The 24521-nt window shown below is 43.9% G+C and overlaps 2 protein-coding genes and 1 long non-coding RNA gene across 7 annotated transcripts in view; 2 read left to right on the forward strand and 1 right to left on the reverse strand.

Moving 5' to 3' along the window:
• The window catches only part of LOC121867745 (myb-related protein B-like), a 52755-nt gene extending 39265 nt beyond the window's left edge, over positions 1-13490 (reverse strand). For all 3 annotated transcript variants that reach the window (XM_042367812.1, XM_042367811.1, XM_042367810.1), the window contains exons 1-2: positions 13332-13490; positions 3548-3701 (exon numbers count right to left, since the gene is read on the reverse strand). In XM_042367812.1, coding sequence (XP_042223746.1) covers positions 3548-3701; positions 13332-13354 — 177 coding nt within the window. In that variant the 5' untranslated portion in view covers positions 13355-13490. The remainder of the gene's footprint in view (positions 1-3547; positions 3702-13331) is intronic.
• Positions 8951-13685, forward strand: LOC121867746. The gene is made up of 2 exons (XR_006089231.1): positions 8951-8980; positions 13461-13685. It is a non-coding gene; the product is annotated as an uncharacterized LOC121867746 (long non-coding RNA).
• Positions 13686-14741: 1056 nt separating this feature from the next.
• On the forward strand, positions 14742-20043 carry LOC121867747 (3-oxoacyl-[acyl-carrier-protein] synthase, mitochondrial-like). 3 transcript variants are annotated; one of them, XM_042367815.1, is made up of 3 exons: positions 14742-14766; positions 15770-15911; positions 18759-20043. In XM_042367815.1, the coding sequence occupies exons 2-3, from the start codon at positions 15774-15776 to the stop codon at positions 19896-19898; spliced, it is 1278 nt and encodes a 425-aa protein (XP_042223749.1). In that variant the 5' UTR covers positions 14742-14766; positions 15770-15773; the 3' UTR covers positions 19899-20043. The 3 variants fall into 3 exon arrangements, with proteins under 3 accessions (XP_042223749.1, XP_042223747.1, XP_042223748.1); XM_042367813.1 differs by lacking the exon at positions 14742-14766 and adding an exon at positions 15301-15321; XM_042367814.1 differs by lacking the exon at positions 14742-14766 and adding an exon at positions 15336-15414.
• The last annotated feature ends 4478 nt before the right edge of the window (positions 20044-24521 follow it).

A 24521-nucleotide genomic window follows, 5' to 3' on the forward strand; every position in this document is an offset into this window, starting at 1 on the left:
CTATCTATCCCTCTATCTATGCTTCAAGATGAACTACATAGGGACGTGTGGTGACCGACAGACCGACAGCCATGACATCAACTCAGACACGACAAAGAAACTTAAAAAATAAAAACTTTTCAAAACAACCCCACTACTCTCAGATCACCTCCCCACTACCTCAGATCACCCTCCTACCTCTCAGCCTCCCACTACCTCAGATCACCCCCTCCTACCTCTCAGATCACTCCCACTCTCTCAGATCACCCTCCCCACTACTCCACCCCCCAAGAGGTGGTACAATTCGGCAATTAAGAGGTGTGTCTACTGACCCTCTGTACCGTAACTGAACAATTACTGTAGACCCGTGTTATGTTGTACAGCTGTTGTTGTACCACTACCACCACCACAACCACTTACTACTACAACCACCACTACTACTACCACTACCACCGCTACCACCACCACCACCACTACTACCACAACCACCACCACTACTACTACCACAACCACCACCACTACACCACCAACCAACCATATCCCACTCATGGAAATACGTACATACATACAGGGACAACCAACCAAGCTGTGTAGTGACGATGGCATGCTAGGGGAGGGAGGGGGAAACTGGTTGATCAAGGACGTCACACTCGAGGCCATCAGCTGGACACACACACACACACACACACACACACACACACATACATACACATACATACACACAGACAGACACACACACAGACAGACAGACAGACAGAGACAGACACACACAAGACAGACAACCAGGTGGAGGAGAGGTCAGGTAATGGTATAACCTCAGCGGAAGTCCCACAAGACTACACTTGGCAGTAAATATTGTTAGTGGGGGGAGGGGAGGGAGGGAGGGGTAGGAGGGGTGAGGGAGGAAAAATGTCTCTTTCCCTCCCTCCCTACACACACACTCTCTCTCTCCCTCCACACCTCCTCCCCCTCCCCCACACACAAGGGAGGGTAGAAAGTGACCATCCTTTCTCCCAACCCAGAAAAAAAAAGAAAGGTCTAAAAATAGGACTTTCACCCTATTCTTTCCTCTGCTAAAGGTCGAAAGGACTAAGACTCTCACCCTCCTCCCTCCCCCTATAACCAGGAATCTCAAAGTACCATAGGATCCCCCTTTTTCCTTAACCAATACACAAGGGAACAGTATAGTCTCTGAACAAGTCCACCGCCATTTTTGACAAGGTCCCAATAACACAACAGTACAGTCTTAGGGCAATTCCGCCGCCATATTGGATCGTGGTCTATAAATGGATACTGTAGTCTCAGGTGAATTTATCCGCCATTTTTTTTCCCACCTGGCGATTAACTTACCCGAGTCAACACACAAACATGGCATCCCCACAAGAGCTTCACTATTACGCCCACACTCTATCGTTGTCATGGGCGTGGGGACTTTACCGTGGGCGTGGGAACCTAACTGTGGGTGTGGGAACTTTACTGTGGGCGTGGGGAACTAACCGTGGCGGAGAAAACTACTATGGGCGTGGGAAAACTACCGTGGGCGTGAGAAATACCATTTTAATTCTCGTTTTTATCACCGCTAATTATAGTATTATCGATCCTGTCTGGTAATTAAGAGGAGGAGGAGAGGAAAACAGGAAGAGGAGAAACGGACTAAAAATGGGGAAGCAAAAGGGGGAAAAGAGGAACACAAGAGGGGAGGAGAGGAAGAGAGGAGGAGGAAGAGAGGAGGAGGAGGAAGAAAGGAGGAGGAGGAGGAAGAGAAGAGAGGAGGAGGAGGAAGAGAGGAGAAACACAATCATAAGGAAGACGAAGTGAAGGAAGAGGGAGATAACGAAGAAGAGGAGGAAGAGAAGACAGAGACGAATAAAAGTAAGAGATGAAGAAGAGGAATAAAGTGAGGAGACGAGAGATTAGTGATGGTTATGGTAATGAGGAAGGAGAGGAAGGAGAGGAAGGATACACGTGGTCAGGTCGGTAGCACCAAAGATACCCTAATTTTATGACACCTCTTCCACCTCTTCCTCCTTTGACTCCTCTTCTTCCTTCTTGACCTCTTCTTCCTCCTCTTCTTATTCTTTGACTCCTCCCTCCTCCTCTTCTCTGACCCTTCCACCTTTCTCTCTCACCCCCACTCTTTTTTCTTTTTTCTCTGTACACCCTTCTACTTTTTTCTCTCCTCTATCCTCTCCTCCTTCAAATCCCTCTTCCCCTCTCAATGTCTCAACCACACCTCCTCCTTCCTCCCCCATCCCATCATCCTTTCAATAACCCCCTTCCTCCTCCTTCAACTCTTTCACCATCATCCCTCCCTCCCTTTCTCACCCATCCTCCCTCCCTCTTTCACTCTCCCTCCCTCCTCCCTCACCCATCTCCCTCCCTTCCTTCCTCCAGCAGTAACCCCCCCCCCACACACACACATCACACCTGTTCAAGACTGTCACACACACACACACACACACCAACACACCCACACACACCCCTACACCCACCCACACCAAACAAATACACTCACCCACACACAGACAGAAACACTCACCCACACACCCTAGAGACAGACCACCCACACACCAAACACACACCCAAACAAGAAGATACTCACCCACACACCCCTAGAGAAGTACACTCACCCACACACCCCTAACAACACTCCCCACACACCCCTAGAGACAGACATACACTCACCTCCTTAGTCCAGGGCCCCTTGACCAGAGCCGGTTGACCACCTTCTGCCGCTGTTGACACTGGACGTCGTTACGGTCGAGGAGAAGCCAGCGATCACTCCCACTTTCCGTGCTGATCCACCAACACCTTCAACTTGTACTGGGGAGATGAGGGGGGAGAGTCTTAGTGGGGAGATGAGGGGGAGGGTCTTAGTGGGGATATGGGGGAGGGTCTTAGGGGGGATGAGGGGAGGGTCTTAGTGGGGAGATGAGGGGAGGGTCTTAGTGGGGAGATGAGGGGGAGAGTCTTAGTGGGGAGATGAGGGGAGAGTCTTAGTGGGGAGATGAGGGGAGAGTCTTAGTGGATGAGGGGAGATTAGTGGGAGATGAGGGGAGATTTAGGGGAGATGAGGGGAGATTTAGGGAGATGAGGGGAGAGTCTTAGTGGGGAGAAGATATTTGTAGGAGGTAAACTTGTTTGGGGGGAGATGAGGGGAGAGTCTTAATGGTGAGGAGAGATGGGAGAGACTTAGTGGCGGTGGGGAGGATCTTACTGGGGAGAAAACGAGCTTTTGTTGGGAGGAGAGGAAAGCTTAAGTGGGGAGAAATTGAGACCCTAAATCATCCCAACCTCACCTCCTGACCTAACATGACCTCCAGTTCCTAAATCATCCTGCCGACTCCAAATCAACCCACCCTGATCTCCCTTGACCCTAAATCACCCACCCCGACCTCTAAATCATCCCCACCTCACCTCCTGACCAACATGACCTCCTGTTCCTAAATCATCCCGCCCTGACCTCAAATCATCCCACCCTGACCCTAAACACCCCTAACCTCAAATTACCCCACCGTGACCTCTCCTGACATAAACCAACCCTGACCTCACATGACCCCCCACGTACCTCATCCTCATCCTTGGTCCAGCGCCCCTTGTTGACGTGTTTCTTGACCCTTGGCCCGGAGGTGGATGAGGGGTGGTCGTCATCCAGGTAAGAGTCACCACCGTACCCGTCACTTAGTTCATCGTTGGAGCAGCAGTTGTCATCCTCGATGTTGCTGGGGTGGAGAGGAGAGAGAGAGTAGGGATAGATGTTTGGGAGAGGGAAACTGTTACTGTGAAGGGGAGAGAGAGAGGAGGAGAATAGTGATGCTGTGGTGAGGGGAGACTGTTGCTGAGGAAGGGAGAGAGAGAGGGAGAATAGTGATGTTTGGGGAGAGGGAGACTGTTGCTGAGGAAGGAGAGAGAGAGAGAGGAGGAGAATAGTGATGCTGTGGTGAGGGGAGACTGTTGCTGAGGTGAGGAGAGAGAGAGGAGGGGAGAATAGTGATGCTGTGGTGAGGGAGACTGTTACTGTAGGAGAGAAAGAGAGGAGTGAGGAAACACCACCACCATCACCACCACCAGGTATAGTGAACCATCATCAAACATCGATTTAAACTTACGGGAACAATAAAGGCCAGCCACCCAAACCTGCCTCGGTCTACCTCACACATTTCGGCCTACCACACACCTGCCTTCGGCCTACACATATGTGTATATATGTATATGTATGTATAAATAAATAAAAATAAATAAAATAAAAATAAATATATAAATAAATAATAAATAAATAAAATAAATAAATAATGAAGTGATAACCATGGTGAGATGTTGTTATTACCACCATGCTGTTGTAATTATCCCACATGATACTAAATGTTACATAATACTTCCTTGAGATAAATGTACAGTATATATCAGGTGCAGCTCAGGTTCTCAGCCATGTTAATATTGTTATTATTATCCACTCTGTATCTGTGTTCTTATGGCTCAATAAACTGTTTCAATTAATCACACTGACCCAAGTTTTAATTCCCCCACACATACCAGCTAGGGGCCAAGCTAACATATACCCAGGGAGGAAGGTAGGAAAGGGGGGGGGAGGAGAGGAGGGTAGGAATGGAGGGAGGAGGGTTGGAAAGGGAGGGAGGAGGGTAGGGATGGGAGGAGAGGAGGGTAGAATGGAGGGGAGGGTAGGAATGGGAGAGGGAGGAGGTTGGAAGGGAGGAGGAGGGTTGGGAGGGAGGAGGTAGGGATGGGAGGGAGGAGGGTAGGGATGGGAGGGAGGAGGATAGGGATGGGAGGGGAGGAGGGTAGGGATGGGAGGGAGGAGGGTAGGAATGGGAGGAGGAGGGGGTAGGGATGGGAGGGAGGAGGGTAGGAATGGAGGAGGGAGAATGGGAGGGGAGGAGGGTTGGGAGGGAGGAGGGTAGGGATGGAGGGAGGAGGATAGGGATGGGAGGGAGGAGGGTAGGGATGGGAGGGGAGGAGGGTAGGAATGGAGGGAGGAGGGTAGGGATGGAGGGAGGGGAGGGTAGAATGGGAGGGGAGGGGAGGGTAGGAATGGGAGGGAGGGTAGGAATGGGAGGGAGGAGGGTAGGAAAGGAGGGGAGGAGGGGTTGGAAAGGGAGGGAGGGTTGGAAAGGGGAGAGAGGAGGGTAGGAAAGGGAGGGGGAGGAGGATAGGGAAAGGGAGAGGGAGGAAAGTAGGAAAGGGAGAGGGAGGGTAGGAAAGGGAGAGGAGGGTAGGGAGGAGGGTAGGAAAGGGAGAGGAGGAGAGTAGGAGAGGGAGGAGAGGGGAGAGGGAGGAGGGAGGAGGGTAGGAAAGGAGAGGGAGGAGAGTAGGAAAGGGAGTGTTCCATGAAGGGGTGGGACAGGTGGTGAGAGATCCGACACCCCACCCTACAGACGAACACCCGTAGGAAGGACCACTGAGAGGGGAGGGAAGCGGCGTCAAGGATGTAAGTCATGTTAGAGGGAGTAAGGGTGATTATTCTCAACCAGTTTGTTCTTGTGAATCTCTCAGCAGTGGAACATAGGGAGAGGAGAGGAAGAGGAGAAAGAAGAGGAGGAGGAAGAGGAGGTTAAAGAAGGGGAAGAGGAGGTATTTCTTTCCCTCGAGGAACATATGCCTCCGTTCCACGTCCTTCCTCCATCACGTACGCACACACACACACACACACCCACACACAGACAGACACACACACACCCAGACACACACACACACACACACACCCACACACACACACACACACACACACAGACAGACAGACAGACAGACAGACAGACAGACAGACAAACAGATACAGACAGTCTTGCCCACCTCTCCCTCCCTCCACACACTCCATCACTTCTCTCCCTGTCTTCCTTCCCCTCCCTATCTCCTTACACTACACCTTACAGTCAACCCAGTCCATCACAGTCTAAGCCACACTCACCACCAGTTAGGAGATTATAAGTGTATCTGAACTCAGGGATTCGAACAGGGCCTCCATGACTCTAGGCTTGGGATGAAACACACAAGCCAGGGAGCCAAGGATCACAGAGAGAGAGAGAGAGAGAGAGAGAGAGAGGAGAGAGAGAGAGAGAGAGAGAGAGAGAGAGAGAGAGAGAGAGAGAGATTTAATGACCTAGAACGCATGGGATTGTGTGTGTGTGTGTGTGTGTGTGTGTGTGTGTGTGTGTGTGTGTGTGTGTGTGTGTGTGTGTGTGTGTGTGTGTGACTGGAGGGACGGACTGACACAAACTTTGGTCTACTTATACTAATATATCTACCCTTTTTGTTATCTGTCTGTCTGTCTGTCTGTCTGTCTGTCTGTCTGGCTGTCCATCCGTCTGTCTACCATCTCAAGCAGCATGTTGACAGCCCCGGCCTTTATCACGCTTACCTAACACCTCCTCCTCCCCCTTTCTCCTCACCCTCCCCCATTGTAGGGTCAACACGGTAACCTGCTGCAACACAACACCTCTGCAACACACCGTAACCCACAATACTATGCAGGCCACTACTGAGGGGGGGTGTGGAGGGGGTGTGTGGAGGGGGAGGTAGGGGTGTGTGGAGGGGAGGTGGGGGTGTGGAGGGCGAGGTACCTACAGCTGGTGGCGGTGCGGGAGTCAGTCAGTCTATTCTCAGGGGAACACAGTCGCTACCCCTCCCCTCCCTCACCGCCACCCACCCCCCCCTCCTACCTCCTCCCTCCCTCCACCCGATTTAAAACACCAGTACCTACCACACACACACACACTTCCCTCCCTCACGCACTCTCACTATGCAACAAATGCCTCCCTCCTCCCCTCACCTCTCCCTACTTTCCTCCTCTGACACCTCCCAACACACACACACACACACACACACACACACACAAACCAGTCGTATACAAGACTCATTCTCCATCACAAGTAGTGGAGAAGTGTACTGTACTACCCGTGTTGGTGTACTGTACAACAACCATCCTGCCAAGTTGTACTACTATGACTGATCCATGAGTACAGTACATCTACCTTGGATTATTCTCGTTATTGTCTGTACATCATCGTCAGTGAATAAGTGTACACCATGTGCTACAGTACGGGGAAAGTGTACATTATGGACCAACAATTTAAACCACTAATAAAACTGCAGGATATTAGTGTACAATAATTCACTCGTTTGTGTACACTGGTATGGAACACGTGTACATTATGTGCTACAGTACAATGAGTACACACGACTCAGCCTTCCTCCTTCCTCCTCTTGCCTTCTTCCTCCTCTTGCCTTCTCTCCTCCTCCTCCTCCTCCTTACAGTCTTCCTCCTCACTGTTTTCTTCACCCTTGGCCTTCCTCCTCCTCCTCCTCATTCCTCATTCCACCACAGTTTTAATCACCGGATGTGGTTAGGTTAGGTAAGCTTGAGGAAGCCTTGAGGAGAGAGCGAGAGCGAGAGAGAGAGAGAGAGAGAGAGAGAGAGAGAGATATGACTACTACTGTAAGAAGACTTGTTTGTGTGTGTGTGTGTGTGTGTGTGTGTGTGTGTGTGTGTGTGAAATGACAATATATACATAGCTATTTCTAATCCCCCCTAACCACCCTCTCCCCATTTCTCCCCTACCCACCCTCCCCATTTTTCCCCTACCACCCCCCCTCCCATTTTCTCCCCTAACCACCACCCTCCCCATTTCTCCCCTACATTTCCCTTACCGCACCCTATCTCCCCCACCCCTCCACTACAACAGAGGTCAACACAAGAGGTCAGAGGTCACCAAATGGAGCCCTTCCTGTCGGGGTCAATCCTCCTAGGACAATGCCAGTGACAGACAACTTGGACCAATGCTCAACTATGGACTGCAGTACGTGTGTAACTCTTAAGGTATTCAGACATAGGAAAAGAATGCACTGTCGATAGAGAGAATGCACTGTCGATAGAGAATGCACTGTTGATAGGGAGAATGCACTGTCGATAGAGAGAATGCACTGTTGATAAAATGAATACAATAGGAAAGCAAAAGAATGTAACATGGATCTATGAAAAAGTAATATCGATAAAAAGAATGCATTACAAACACAAACGATGCGCAATATAAAATGAATGCAAAAAAAATAAAAGAATGAACCAGGTAAGAAGCAATGCACAGTATAAAATGAATGCGCCAGGTAAGAAAGAATGCGAAAATGCAAGAAAGAATGCAGAGAATTATCAGGAAGGGAAGTTGTAACATCTTCAGCTTTACACACACACACACACAACACACACAGACACACAGACACACACACACACACACACACACAGACACACTTCAAAAGTTCAAGGGAAAAATTGTAGTGAATGGTGTAAAAATGTCTCTCTCTTTTTCCGAGAAGTATGGCTTGGGTACTATAGAACTATGATGGAATACCTGGGTAAGGGATAATGGGGGGGTTAAGGGGGAGGAGGAGGATTCATTTGCATGCCCATTAAAAGTTCCATGTGGGGGCCAGGGCTCAGTACTGCCCCCCCTACCCAGACATGTGGTACGGCTATCCCCCCAGCTGTCAGCCAATCAGGCGTTTAGTTATAATTGGTTTGGAAAATAAATGTGTTGACATCTGGAAGCAGTGTCTTGTTACACACTGATTGACAGTACCTTTGGTGTGTGTGGTGTGTGTGTGTGTGAGAGCAAATTCGATCTCACAAGCACAATCATCTCTCTCTCTCTCTCTCTCTCTCTCACCTCGCGGACATACCTACACAGCGTGGAGTGTTCCCACAGGGAGCCCTGAGGAGACTGCCGCCGCCACTCCCTCTGTGAACCCTCATCAAAAGCCTTGAGTGGGGATTATGCTTCTTCCGGGGCACCCTTTCTAACATATGCTTACTCCGGGGCCTCTAACACAAAAATATGCTTACTCTGGGGCCTCTAACACAAAAATATGCTTACTCCAGGGCCTCTAACACAAAAATATGCTTACTCCAGGGCCTCTAACACAATATATACTGGGCCCACAACACAAAAGTACACTTCATCCCAGGCTGCCAACTGCGTGTGTTGTGGGCACGTGGGTATGTTGCAGGTCACACAAGGGCACGACGCTCACCCTGGAAGCTTTACACCTACAGGAAGCATTAATCTTGACCACACGCCCACCTGTGCCCCCTCCCACATTACCTCGAGGGCGTCTCACACCTGTACGCCCACCTGTGCCCCCTCCCACATTACCTCTAGGGCGCCTCACACCTGTACGCCCACCTGTCCCTCCAACATACCTCTAGGACGTCTCACACCTGTACACCCACCTGTGCCCCCTCCCACATTACCTCGAGGGCGTCTCACACCTGTACACCCACCTGTGCCCCTCCACATTACCTCAGGGGCGTCTCACCTGTACGACCTGTGCCCCTCCCACATTACCTCGAGGCGTCTCACCTGTACACCCACCTGTGCCCCTCAAAACTTACCTCGGGCGTCTCACACCTGCCCCCTCATACCTCGGGGCGTCCACCTGTACGCCCACCGCCGCTCCCTCCCATTACCTCTGGGGCGCCCCACACCTGTACGCCCACCTGTGCTCCCTCCCATTACCTCTAGGACGCCCCACCTGTACGCCCAAACGCCCACCTGTGGTCCCTCCCACATTACCTCTCACGGCGCCCACCCCCACCTGTGATCCCTCCCATACCTCTACGGCGCCCCACACCTGTACGCCCACCTGTGGTCCCCTCCCACATTACCTCTACGGCGCCCCACCCCCACCTGGTCCCTCCCACATTACCTCTCGGCGCCCCACACCTGTACGCCCACCTGTGCCCAAATTGAAGATTAGTCACCCCAGCCTAACCTAAACAACGTAGCGTACTCCTATAGAACGGCAGTACACACACACACACCAACAATCCTCTCTCTCTCTCTCTCTCTCTCTCTCTCTCTCTCTCTCTCTCTCTCTCACAGTGGAATGAGTCTTGCTGCAGATCTTTAAAGAGACTGGCATATCTCCTCTCATGTGATGCGTGTGGGGGGACATGATGCTCCCTATCTGATAACACGAGAGGCGGTGTCTGTATGAAGGACTTGTCTATACGTCTATGTTTATATTTGTAGAAGTGTGTGTGTGGTGAGGGCTGGCTGGTGTGTGTGTGTGTGTGAGGGCTGTGGTGTGTGTGTGTGAGTGAGGGGGCTGGTGGTGTGTGAGTATGTGTGTGTGTGTGAGGCTGGATGGTGTGTGTGTGTCTGTGTGTGTGTGTGTGTGTCTGTGTGTGAGGAGGGACCTGTGCCACACACTACCCACGTTACTCCATCTGTTAATGCGATAATTACAGGTATATACCCAGCTCACCTGTACAATAACTTAACCAAATCCTAACCTAAATAAACTTAATCTAACCAAAGCTAAACTAACTCCAACCAAACCTAATCTAACCAAATCCAAATCTAATCTAACCCAAATTAAGCAAACCCAACCTAATAACATGAAAAAGTTATCCCCACACTGCACAAAATATTTTACAGAACTGAATTGTTTATCTATAAAATAAAAAAATAATCACTACATACTTCTCTACCACACACCACACAGTACAGTATCTACACTCGCCATTTTACCTGCTCTTCCCACCAATAGTTCCACCTACCTAACCCCTGTCGTTTCCATACCTAACCCCTGCTGCGTTCCACATACCTAACCCCTGCCGTTCCACCTACCTAACCCTGTCGTTCCACCTACCTAACCTGCCGTTCCACCTACCTAACCCCTGCCGTTCCACCTACCTAACCCCTGCCGTTCCACCTACCTAACCCCTGCCGTTCCACCTACCTAACCCCTACCGTTCCACCTACCTAACCCCTACCGTTCCACCTACCTACCCCCGCCGTTCCACAACATGGCGGGTGAATGAACTGAACACTCCTCCGAAAAGAACCTTGAACGAGTTTGGGTGAGGCAATATGACACAACGGACGAAGAATTTTGACACCACTACCAAGACAACAGGAGACGTAGTGTTCATTACGGAATTCATCGATCACCCCGAGTAGAGATAGTTTCTGCAGCGCGTGTACAATAAACAGTACAAGTATACATAAACAGTACAGTAGAGGTATACAGTATACATAAACAGTAGAGGTATAGTGTAAACAAAACATGTATAAAGCTCACAAGACTGACAGTGAATAACAATCAGAAACTCACAACAAACTAACAGATATCTTAAATAAAACTCCACAATACAAAGTCCTTAAGATACAACCTGATAGAAAAATACAGTAGAGATATACTGTATTAAGAAGCTAATACAATACTCCTGGGAGATGTATGATGCAGTGTAATTACCCCGAAGCACAGCAAAACCTCTATATAATGGACTGTAAGGGAAGGGAAGCCGTTATATCGAGGGTTCGTTGGGCGTGAAACCTCCATCTAATGAACTATACAGAGATGAAAGTCTTTTATATCAGGGGTCAATTAGATGTGAAAACTAACCTAACCTTACCAGACTTAACCTAACCTACACCTAACATTAACTAACCTAACCTTACCCAACCTAAACTAACCTATATCTAACCAAACCTCACCCAACTTAACCTAACCTATACCTAACATTAACTAACCTAACCTTACCCAACCTAAACTAACCTATATCTAACCAAACCTCACCCAACTTAACCTAACCTATACCTAACATTAACTAACCTAACCTTACCCAACCTAAACTAACCTATATCTAATCAAACCTCACCCAACTTAACCTAACCTATATCTAACATTAACTAACCTAACCTTACCCAACCTAAACTAACCTATATCTAACCTAACCTTACCCAACTTAACCTAACCTAAATATAACATAGCCTCGCACACTATAGTAACACCCAGTAGGTGAACCGTCCAAACAGCTTGTAGTGCGAGGTATGGTCACAGAGCAGCTTAGGAACTCATCGGCAACAACGTACAGTACACAGGTTAAATGATGTACTTCTATATTATGTGTACACTATAGTTAATACAATACCTACTTGAACACAGAACATAGATACAGATATAATATTACTGTATACTGTATTTAAAAGGCTATTATTGTTTAGTTATTTTAGGAATTGTGGGAATATTTTGACCTGGACAAAATTCTTAAGATTCCCCAGTTGTCCAAAGTCAAAATTTACCTACAATTCCTAAGATTCCTGTGTTGTCCAAAAGTAAATACCACAGTGTGTTTACCTAGGAGACTGAACCAATATATTCACATAGTCAAAATAAATTATGATAATGTAATGATAAACCTAAACCAATGTTGTAAATATGTTAAAAACTAAACCAGTTGTAATTATGTTAAAACTAAACTGTTATAATTGTTAAAAAGTTAAGTCAAATCCTGTAGTTGTGTTGAGAAACCAGAACCAATGTTAAAAGATTAAGTCAAATAATATCATATCAAACTAAACTAATGTTGTAATTATGTTAAAAATTAAAAACCCGAGTTAAAATGCTAACCCAACCAAACTAAATTAACAGATCAGAATACAGAATATAAAGCACAAAACACACTATTTCACAAAGTTAATCTACCCCCAAAAATTTCAAAATCATTGTTAAAAAGTTGTTAAATTAAAAAAAAAAATTAAATTACAATAAAATATGAAAATTCCGCCACTTAAGTACAGATCACAATAATATAACCACAAGTATTTATTAAACTAAGAAAATATTAACAAAATTGTATTAATATATAACAAGATTATTTAATGTTTAATAATAATGTTTAGTGCGGTTTAATAATGCTTAGAGGTTTAATAATGTTTAAATGGGTTAATTAATGTTTACAAAAGTCCTGTATCCATGTTTATTGAGAAAATATCATGTCACCACACCAAGTTCAAACTACAAATAATATTTTATTTAGTAAACTATTCTAAAATGTGTCAAAAAGTTATTATAATTTGTGTTAACGTTAGGAAAATTAATAAAATGATGCGTTAAAAGTGAGTCACAGGTAAATATCCCATATAATTAAGTTACCTGCACCTCTACCTGGTGGAGGCTTGTGTAACCTTCGTAAATACGTTAATAAATATTTTAATAAACCTGTTGTATAATATTGTTGTATTTTGTATGGTGGTGTTGTTGTTTTGAGGAGATAATAAGTTTGTGAAGAAGAGACTAACACAGCCTCCACCCGCCTGTCACCTTCATCTTACATCCCAGAGTTAACCTTAAATTACCCTTAAATCCCTTAATACAGCTTAAAATAAAGGACTTACGACACACCTTGAGATATATACCATACTATATTTTCACCCGTGGAAAAAAATAATGAAAAATATAAAGTTTTTTTGTGATAGGTGTTGAGGAGGCAGCGGCTGGGTGATGCTTGACGCCCAGCTGATCACGTCAACACTCTTATTTCACTCTCTGTTACTCACCTCGTGGCGCTGCTCTGCGACATTATTCCCGCTCGGGTAGATTCACTATCATATTAGGTGTGATTCATAATCCTCCAACCCAACTGTCTCTCTTTTATACCACTTAAATTCACTTAAAAAGGTCGACAGGTTGCTAGCGTCACCACAACCCGACTGAGAACAACATGGCGCTTGTATTTTGGCGCCTAAATACCACAGTGACGGGAGCTGCGCGCTGATTGGCTGACGGACCTGCGCACAACACCCAAACTCTCCCACTGCGCAGATCTCTCTCCCAAATTATCCTTATTTACTTCGCATTTTTATATATAACTTCTTATTCTATCATTAAAATACGATAACAAATTATAAATATATTTCTAGTATTTATTACCTCTAACGGTATGCATAACTAAGCCGTTAAACCTGCAATAAATTAGAGAAAATATACAAGAAAGGACATTACTGGAACCTCCACTCCCTAAGACTCCTAAAACGCTGTAAATATTCATCTCGGGAGATGTAATATTCATCTTAATATTATTATTGAGAAACTATTTCCCTGTGATTACTACTAATAATAGATACAGCATTCGAGTAAAGTTATAATTATTCTATCCAAATATATATATTATTTTATCTGTTAACCTGGACTATATAATTAATCTATAAAATAATTAAGTTGTTCATGATAATGATAATATAAATTATTTAATAATAATACAAATAGTAACAACAACAATACTACTATAATAATAATAATAATAATAATAATAAGATCTGAACTAACACGTCTAGAATAGAACCTCGATAGGCAAAATCACTCAGAAAAGGACCTTGATAAATAGGTTCACCGCCGATAGAGCCCACACTAAACACAATTTTCTCCATTACGTGATTTTCTCTCAGGGTTTTATCCAATACTAAATTACCTCATATAGTGTTTCGAGTGGAAATTTGTCCACTAAATAATATACATTTTTACTTCTTACTCCCAATATGTTTACCATGTCTACTGTAGTTGGGATGACTTTCAGATGTTTAGCTAAATTATACAAAGCTACATATATTTATTATTTCAAACATAAGCAAGTAGGAAGTTTATTAGAAGTATTTTACATGAATTAACTGTTAAACTCTTGTAGCAAATTCACGGTTTCGGGAGATGCATTTAATATATACTTATTTTTACCCACAATAAGGCATACTTAGATAAATTACCTATCAGTAACACTACATTATGTAAAAACACAATTTTAAAAGATCAGAAGCACATTGAAATATTACACGACCGTCAACAGAGGCGGGAAATATGACTGCGAACAGCTTCATATATCTACTTCCATCATGTCTACTAACATATATCTACTTCCATCATGTCTAATATGTCTACTAACGTATCTACTTCCATCACGTCGCCAATCCTGGACTAGTTAGGTTAGGTTACAGGATCAATGTATTACTAAACCAAGAATGTTTTATCAAAGATTTGGTTTACGTTCGGTTTTTGGTTTCATGTTAGTGAAGCAGGAATCATTACACACGGAGCGGTTCTAGAAGGGCTGTGAATGTTCCCTCAAAACAGTAATTCATTATTTTACTGTAAATAGATACTCAGTTTTTTTATATGTTGTTTATAATATATAATAATGTCTTGGGATATTTGCTTTAGTTTTACAGATTACACTAAGGTGGAAAAATTAATGTAGTTGGTACAAAATCCGCCAGAGGTCAGACGGTGACGGACTATCATAGAAAATGATAACATTCCTTGTTATAATGTTATAGGGAAACCACGATCATAGCCACGTTTCTATTCTCAATTAAAAATTTATTATAATACCCAACCAGAATTATCATAACTATAACTATTATATGGAGATTAAGTCTCTATTGGATCGATATTAATCTGTTTATTCTAGTTATGATAGATAGATAAGTTGATGGTCGTGTTCGTCGCACTTAAGCAACATTAACCGTCCTTGTGTTATTGTATAAGCGACTCAAAAAGGTAAACACAAGCTGCCTTATCGACTATTATTGACTATTTCTCGCTATTTAACCCCATTTTAGCAATTATTATCTGGTTTATTAATGTTTCTGTGTGAGTTAATTTAGTCAAAGTTTAATTATAGAAGAGACAGTTTATTATTATGGAAGATTTTGGTTTTAAAGTAGTCACTCGGGCAGACCAAGACGAGCACCCTGTTCACTGAGATGTTACCACCGTCGTGATTTAATACTTGGGACATTTATTTTTGTATTTAAAATATATATATATGAATTGAGTGTATTCTATAATGACACACCCTGTACATGACACACCCTGTACATGACACACCCTGTACATGACACACCCTGTACATGACACACCCTGTACATGACACACACTCTACATATTATTGTTGTTGTATTGGCACGAGAATACAGTGATCGTTGATGACTAAAAGTAATTACAGAACGATGGGAGGCATACGCAGGGTGGTAGTGACCGGCCTCGGACTGGTCACACCTCTAGGGGTTGGCACGCCCCATAACTGGCTCCAGTTGACTTCTGGCAAGGTGGCGACCACTGCACTCACCGACCCGCGGTACTCCAAGGTGTGTTTATTTTCTGTGTATTGGCTGTTTATTAGTTCAAAACGTACTATTTCCATAACCTAACACTAATCTACTTTAACCTAACGTAACCTAACACCAACCAATTGAGACCCTGTGTGTAAATGAGGTAGAAAGTCAGATCATCAACCTGGGACTTGGTCACATATGGCAGCAGGGTCTAGACATCACATTATGCTTCTAATATCTTCTTCCCTGTTTGATAGCTGCCTACTAACTTAACCTAACCTCACCTAACACCAACCTAATGTGAACTTAACCTAACTGGACATATTGCCTTCAGATTGTCTCTATTTTTGCTCACATTTTGTAAAATAGAAGTACAGTAGCACTGTGCTGTACTGTACTGTAGTGTGCTGTGCTGTACTGTGCTGTACTTTACTGTGCTGTGCTGTGCTGTACTGTACTGTGCTGTGCTGTACTGTACATGCTGAATCAATTATAAACTTGTTTGATGATTTTACTGATTAGATATTATTACCCTTTATTACTACTATAATTATTAATACATGTATTATTATTATAATTATTATTATTAGTACATGAATTATTATTATAATTATTATTATTACTACAGTATTATTATTATTATTATTGTTATTATTATAATTATTATTAATATTACAATATTATTAGACAGCAACATAAGTAAATTTGCTGATGACACTAAAATAGGGCGTGTAATTAAATCTGACGAGGACTCCGCAAGACTACAGGAAGATCTAAACAAATTTTTGAATGGTCTGAAAAATGGCAGATGAAATTTAATGTGGACAAAAATATAAAGTACTCAGTATAGGAGATGTAAACAGGGAAACCAGATACCAGATGAACAACGATGTTATTGAGAAATCTGACTGTGAGAAAGATTTAGGAGTAATGATAAGTAGGAATCATAAGCCAAGTAAACAATGTGTATTTGCTCGAAACAAGGCTAATAAAGTACTTGGGTTCATACAAAGGAGTGTTAGTTACAAGACTAGGGAGGTCATCTTAAGACTATATCCTGCGCTTGTTAGACCTCACTTGGATTACGCAGTTCAATTCTGGTCACCTTATTACAGAATGGATATAGAATCCTTGGAAAGAATTCAGAGGAGAATGACAAGACTAATCCCGGGCATTAGGAACCTCGAGTACAGAGGCAGGTTAAAGCATCTTAATTTGCACTCCCGCGACAGACGTAGAGCGAGGGGCGATATGATGAGGTGTATAAATGGAAGTCAGGGTTAAACAAAGGTGACATTACAAAGGTACTCAAACTATCCAACCAGGAGCGAACTCGTAACAATGTTTTAAATGAGACAAATTTAGATTTAGGCGCGAGAGAAGTAAACATTGGTTTGGAAATAGAGTAGTGGACGAGTGGAACAAGTTACCAAACACCATCAACACGCTGGATAGCTTCAAACACAGGCTGGATGGATATATGAGTGATAGGGGTTGGGTGTAAATGGGACTGCCCAGTATAGGCCCACTGCAGTTTCCTCCATGTTGTTCTTACTGCAGGTATTATTATTACAGTGATTAATGAGCACAGTTTGTTCCACAGAGTCACTCTTTAACTCCTTTTCAATGGGATATTGGGTAATTGGTTCTAACTCACATAATTCCCTATAAATGAATTAAAAAGTATAAACAAAGTTCTGTATACCAGTAATAGAATTAACAAAACATTAAATATAAACAAAATAATGTAATAATACCTCAAATATTTTAACACTTTAAGGTTGTGTACAGTATGTTGGAGGAGGAGGAGGGAGAATAGAACCATTTTAATGCTTCTTGGAAGGTGAATCACTTTCTTAATAATTTATGGTTTTAATTGAGATTGAAATCGCCTTCAGAGATTTCTTGGGACCTAAGCTTGATAATTTCACCAATAAAGTTTGAAGCTCACAACAATTTATTTAACTAATTTTGGATTATTTTATTTTAACCAACACCGCTCTGTACATTATCAATATGTTAACTAAATGACCAATAATTTTAATGTACAAATATTCACAACTTTCTCTATGTTTACTCCACTGGAAACAAAGGTAAACAGAGAACCGATTATTGGCGGACGAGTCGACCAGCCGATGGGAGCACCAAAACGCGATTCTCGTAAGGCCGTCGTTAATAGAATTTGTACTCGTTAATAGAACCGAAAGTCCTTACTGGAGGTAACTCGTTAACTGAAGTCTCGTAGATTGAACCGCTCGTTAATGGAGGACCACTGAACTATATTATTATATTATTACAGGTATTATTATGCAGTACAATATTATTATTATTATTGCAGTACAGTCAACCCCCCAAGATCCGGACTAAAGTGGGGCATCACCTGTCCGCAAAAGCCGATTGTCCGGATTTTCTGCCGAATGATAAATGATATAAGAAACACCCAAAATACAGTACTAATGTAGTGATAAATAAATTATATAAACCAAGCATTTACCTGTGATAACATTATAAGAAACATTGTATCATTACCAGAGTGAGTGAAATGATATTACCACAAACAACAACTGTTTCCCACCTCCTCGGGCACCAAGCAACTGACGGGTCAAGCAGCGCCCACGGCCCTAAAATGTTCTTTGCTCTGGTTTGGGAATGTTTCTTAGGGAAACTTCTAGGAGGCTTCTTAGCCCAGAAACCCACAAATTTTTGTCTGGATCTTACGAAATCCGTATTTCCCAGGTCTGGATCTACGAGGGTTTACCGCATTATTATTGTTACAGGTATTATTATTATTACAGGTATTAGTATTATTATTATTACAGGTATTATTATTATTACCTGTCAAGTAGTTCATGTATTAGACCCTACTGTGTGTTGTTGCAGATGCCGTGTCGTGTGGCTGCCAGTGTTCCTCGAGGACAAGGTGAAGGAGAACTGGATCTGTCGTCCCACTTTAGCCCCGGTGACCTGCGTGCCATGACTCCCGCCATTACCTTTGCCCTGGTGGCCGCACGAGAAGCCGTAGAAAATGCACGGTGGAAGCCCGACGATCCCGAGGAGCGAGAACGGACGGGCGTGGCCGTGGGGATGGGGATGGTGGACCTGAACGACGTGGTGGCCAGCGGGGAGGCTCTCAGGGACAGGTACAGTAGAGTCAGCCCCTACTTTGTGCCCAGGATATTGACCAATATGGCAGCTGGCCAGATCAGTATGAAGTATTCATTTGAGGGACCCAACCACACAGTGTCCACGGCCTGTGCCACCGGTGCCCACGCGGTCGGGGACGCTTTTAGGTTCATCAAGAGCGGGGACGCGGACGTGATGGTGTGCGGAGGCACGGAGGCCAGCATAAACCCGCTGGGTATTGCCGGCTTCTGTCGCCTCAGAGCGCTGGCCACCGGGTACAACGACTGCCCAGAGAGAGCGTCTAGACCCTTCGACGCCCTGAGAGGAGGATTTGTCATGGGGGAAGGTTCGGGGATGATGGTACTGGAGGAGTATGAACACGCGGTGACGCGCGGAGCTTCCATTTATGGGGAGGTGTTGGGTTATGGCCTGACGGGAGACGCTCACCACTACACGGCGCCGAGGGAAGACGGCAAGGGAGCGGTCAGAGCCATGGCCAGGGCCATGGAAGAAGCGCGCGTCAACCCCGAAGATGTCCGATACATAAACGCCCACGCGACGTCCACGCCTCTGGGAGATGCCGTCGAAGTGCGGGCAATAAAGTCGCTGTTCGGAGATCACGCGGAGAATCTCGCCGTGTCGTCGACCAAGGGCGCCACGGGACATCTGCTGGGAGCGGCGGGCGCGGTGGAGGCCGTCCTGACGGTGTTGGCCTGTCACGCCGGCTACATCCCTCCCACGGCCAACCTGGACCACCCTGGACCCGGTCTGGACCTAGACTTTGTGCCTAAGGAAGCCAAAGCCTGGTTACAGAGCTCCCACACCAGGGTCGCTCTCACTAATTCCTTTGGATTTGGCGGCACAAATGCCTCCTTGTGTATAGGGTCCTGTGATTAAAGAGATGTTATGTATTACTTGCTGAATATTGTGAGATAAAGCAGGGCTGGCTCTGAGTGATGCCAGGGCTGGCTCTGAGTGGTGCTAATGTGATCTTAATGTGACTAAGAATATTGTGAAGTTGTTAAATAAAAGGAATTTTAAATGAGGCTTTTATTTTATGCCTCGTGACAGTGAGAGAAAAATAAAGGATGACTTAATGTACTTACATACTGTGCCGTACACCTGTAACTATATGTTTATTTTATATTTGTTTATACAGGATTAGCCCACCCAGGCACAGGTCACTGACCCACATCAGGGCCTGGAGGGCGAAAATGTGAAAATAATAATAATAGTTCATAGTTAAAAAAATGTTTAATAAAAATACAAAATTAAAAATTAAATAATAACAACACTGATGATGATAATAACAATAAAGAACCATAAATAAATACAAAAATTAAAAAAAATCAAAAGTGAAAAACAATATATGTATGTTGTGTTGTGTTGTGTTGTGTTGTGTTGTGTTGTGTTGTGTTGTGTTGTCAGGGAAACAATTGAGACCCTGTGTGTAAATGAGGCAGAAAGTCAGATCATCAACCTGGTCACACATGGCAGCAGGATCTGGACAACACATGGTGCTGTATGTCTCCAATATGTTCCTCCCTGTTTGGTAGCTGCCAACTACCTACAAAAGTTGACTGGTTGTTGCTGTAGTCTAAATAAAATAACATACCTTTATATATGTAATTTCAAGAAAAGTTTATAATAATACAAATTTATTGTTCTATTTTATGTTATAAAATTAAAAATAAATTTTTTTCATATTTTTACCATAAATTTATATATTATTACTGAAAATAAATTCATTATAAGAAAATTCTTAGATGTCACCATTTTGAAGAGTGACTAATGTAGATAGATGTTATGTGACGCTGTGGAAGTTTATATTGATTTATCATGTATATACACGCTATAGGTATATACAGTGTAGGTATACAATGTTCCATAGTGTAGGCCTATGGAATAATCTATCAGCTCAAGTGGTGGTAGGCCTATGGAACAATCTACCAGCTCAAGTGGTGGTGGTGGTGGTAGGCCTATGGAGCAGTCTACCCTTGACAAAATTAGAATAAAAAATGGAGGGTTTATTCAGTGCAGGTATACAAACAATATACGTACACAGTGTAGGTATACAGACAATGGTATACACGCACATGTACTGTAGAGAAGAATCATAAATATGTAAGTTAGTCATAAACTTACATTTTCTTTGATTCTATTCAACTAGAAAACGAGAATATTATTTTGAAGGGATAACTATTATTATTACTCAAAGATTATAAATAAACTCTTACTATGGTGTGTGTATGTATATGTGTGTGTGTACCCTCGACCCATTTTTAACATGCGAGAGTACATATTAGAGTACATATAAAGGGGGGCTCAATCCCACTGAAAATTTGATCCATTAATATTCGTTACCATGACTACAGTGAGACGCGGTTACCATAGCAACGACAGAGCCACAACAACAACAGCTGACCCAACAGAACCTCATTGGATACCAGCTCATACAGGAGGTACTTATACATCATACACGAGGTATACATCATACACGAGGTATACATCACACACGAGGTATACATCACACACGAGGTATACATCATACACGAGGTATACATCATACACGAGGTATTCATCACACACGAGGTATACATCACACACGAGGTATACATCACACACGAGGTATACATCACACACGAGGTATACATCATACACGAGGTATTCATCACACACGAGGTATACATCACACACGAGGTATTCATACATCATACATGAGATATTTACAGACAGGATACTAGTAGATAATACTGATCACAAACACACACTATAAGTCAACAAGACAGAGAGACAGACAGACAGAGAGACAGAGAGAGAGAGAGACAGAGAGACAGACAGAGAGACAGAGAGACAGACAGAGAGACAGAGAGACAGAGAGACAGACAGAGAGACAGAGAGACAGACAGAGAGACAGAGAGACAGAGAGACAGACAGAGAGACAGAGAGACAGAGAGAGACAGAGAGACAGAGAGGCAGACAGAGAGACAGAGAGACAGACAGAGAGACAGAGAGACAGATAAATAACAGAATAAAGGCCAAAAGGATCATCAGACACAGGGATAAATAAGACTTGAAAGAAGGAGAAGAAGAAGAAGAAGAAGAAGAAGAAGAAGGAGGAGACACAATGGCAGAAGAAAACATCACAAACCTGTTGCCTCGTCGACCAGTTATAATCAAGAGAGAAAAGAGGTAAGTGTGACCTAACCTAACCTAACACTGACCTAACCTAACCTAACCTAACCAAAACACTAACATAATCTTAAACACTGACGCTAACAACCAAGCACTGACCTACAACCAAACACTAACCAACCTAACCAAACATGACGTAACACAACACGACCTAGCAACCAAACACTGTAACGTAACCTAACCAAACACTAACGTAACCTAACCAAACACTGACGTAACCAGCAAACACTGACGTAACAACCGCACTAAGCAAACTAACCTAACACTAACGTAACCCTAACCAAACACTGACAATAACCGCAAACGCACGGCGTAACCAACCAACACTAACGTAACCTAACCTAACACTAACGTAACCTAACCAAACACTGACGTAACCAAACACTGACGTAACAACCAAACACTAACGTAACCTAACCTAACACTAACGTAACCTAACCAAACACTGACGTAACCAGCAAACGCAACCAGCAAACACTAACGTAACTAACCTAACACTAACGTAACCTAACCAAACACTGACGTAACACCAAACACGAACGTAACCTACCAAACACTACACGTAACCTAACCAAACACTAACGTAACCTAACCAAACACTAACGTAACCTAACCAAACACTAACGTAACCTAACGTCATCTCAGGCACGTGTCAGCATCATGAGAGAGCGAGGAAGACCTCAGGATGAAACAAGGTCATCACGCCACTATGGGAAGCTTACGCTCACTCCTGCACTCACCTTACCTGAAGAAGGGCCACGGGCATGTACTACAGCAGGCACTAAGAGATACCAAGATTATCACAGCGGCAGGTAGGTTAGGTTAGGTTAGGATAGGTTAGGCAAGGGATTGATGTGGGTTTGGTTAGTGTTGAACAAGGTTAGTGTTAGGTTTGGTTATGTGGGTTAAGTTAGTGTTAGGTTTGGTTAGTGTTAGGTTTGGTTAGTGTTAAAACAGGTTGAGTGTTAGGTTTGGTTAGTTATGGAGGTGTCAAAAATATTAGGAAGTGTCAGGAAGTAGACCATCTTCTTCCTCACAGCCGTTCAGCGCCAGTGCAGGCAAGGACCTGCCCTGCCGACCCACCCACTATCCCCAGCTGACCGTGGCAAGTGAGTCATGTATGTATGTATGTATGTATATATGTAAGCATGTATGTATGTGTACTAACAGATATATCATCATACACAGGAAGGTGTTAACTGATAATGTAAACAAAGTAAGGGCGTCAGCAGGCTGACTAGAGCACGATATGTTGACGAGTGTGTGGGGAGCTGTCAGGACCTGCTGACATCCGGCTCTATCCTAACTTTGTCTTTAGAAGGTGAGTCTATGTCTGTCTGTCTGTCTGTGTGTGTCTGTTTTATCTGTCTGTCTGTCTGTGTGTGTGTGTGTATTTATCTGTCTGTCTGTCTGTCTCTGTCTTATCTGTGTCTGTCTTGTTGTCAATGCTAAGCAGCAGCAGTAGTAGTAGTAGCAGTAGTAGTAGTAGCAGTAGTAGTAGTAGTAGTGAAGATGATGGTGGTGATAGTAGTAGTAGTAACAAAAACATCACACAAGACCTCACTGACTACCATTGACCTTTACCTCAGAACTTTGGCCGGATTCCTACCTATCTACAGCGGCGAAAAGAACAGCTACAGCAGGAGGGAGGAGGAGCTACAGCAGGAGCAGGAGGGAAGGAGGTACAGCAGCAGGATGGGGAGGAACTACAGAAAGAAGGTGCCTAGAAATACAGAAGGATGAAACAAAATAATGACGATCTTTCCTGGTTACAAGATGAGGAGAAAATGACTTGTTGAAGGTTTGGTTGGGTTAGGTTAGTGTTTGGTTAGTGTTTGGTTAGTGTTTGGTTAGGTTAGGTTAGGTTAGTGTTTGGTTTGGTTAGGTTAGGTTAGGTTAGGTTAGTGTTTGGTTAGTGTTTGGTTAGGTTAGGTTAGGTTAGTGTTTGGTTTGGTTAGGTTAGGTTTGGTTAGGTTAGTGTTTGGTTAGTGTTTGGTTAGGTTAGGTTAGGTTAGGTTGGTGTTTGGTTGGTTTATGTTTGGTTTGGTTAGGTTAGGTTAGTGTTGGTTAGGTTAGGTTAGTGTTTGGTTTGGTTAGGTTAGTGTTTGGTTAGGTTAGGTTAGTGTTTGGTTGGGTTGGGTTAGTGTTGGTTAGGTTAGGTTAGTGTTTTGGTTGAGTTAAGTGTTTGGTTAGGTTGGTTAGTGTTTGGTTAGGTTAGGTTGGTTAGTGTTTGGTTTAGGTTAGTGTTTGGTTAGGTTAGGTTAGTGTTTGGTTAGGTTAGGTTATAGGTGTTTGGTTTGGTTGAGTGTTAGGTTAGGTTAGTGT

This window comes from Homarus americanus, unplaced genomic scaffold (genome assembly GCF_018991925.1).
Source record: "Homarus americanus isolate GMGI-L3 unplaced genomic scaffold, GMGI_Hamer_2.0 scaffold46583, whole genome shotgun sequence".
Classification (NCBI taxonomy): domain Eukaryota; kingdom Metazoa; phylum Arthropoda; class Malacostraca; order Decapoda; family Nephropidae; genus Homarus; species Homarus americanus.

Coding starts and splice junctions, on each gene's coding strand:
- LOC121867747 (XM_042367815.1), top strand. CDS start 15,774: ATGGGAGGCATACGCAGGGTGGTAGTGACCGGCCTCGGACTGGTCACA. Junction 15,912..18,758: donor CCGACCCGCGGTACTCCAAG/GTGTGTTTATTT, acceptor GTGTTGTTGCAG/ATGCCGTGTCGTGTGGCTGC.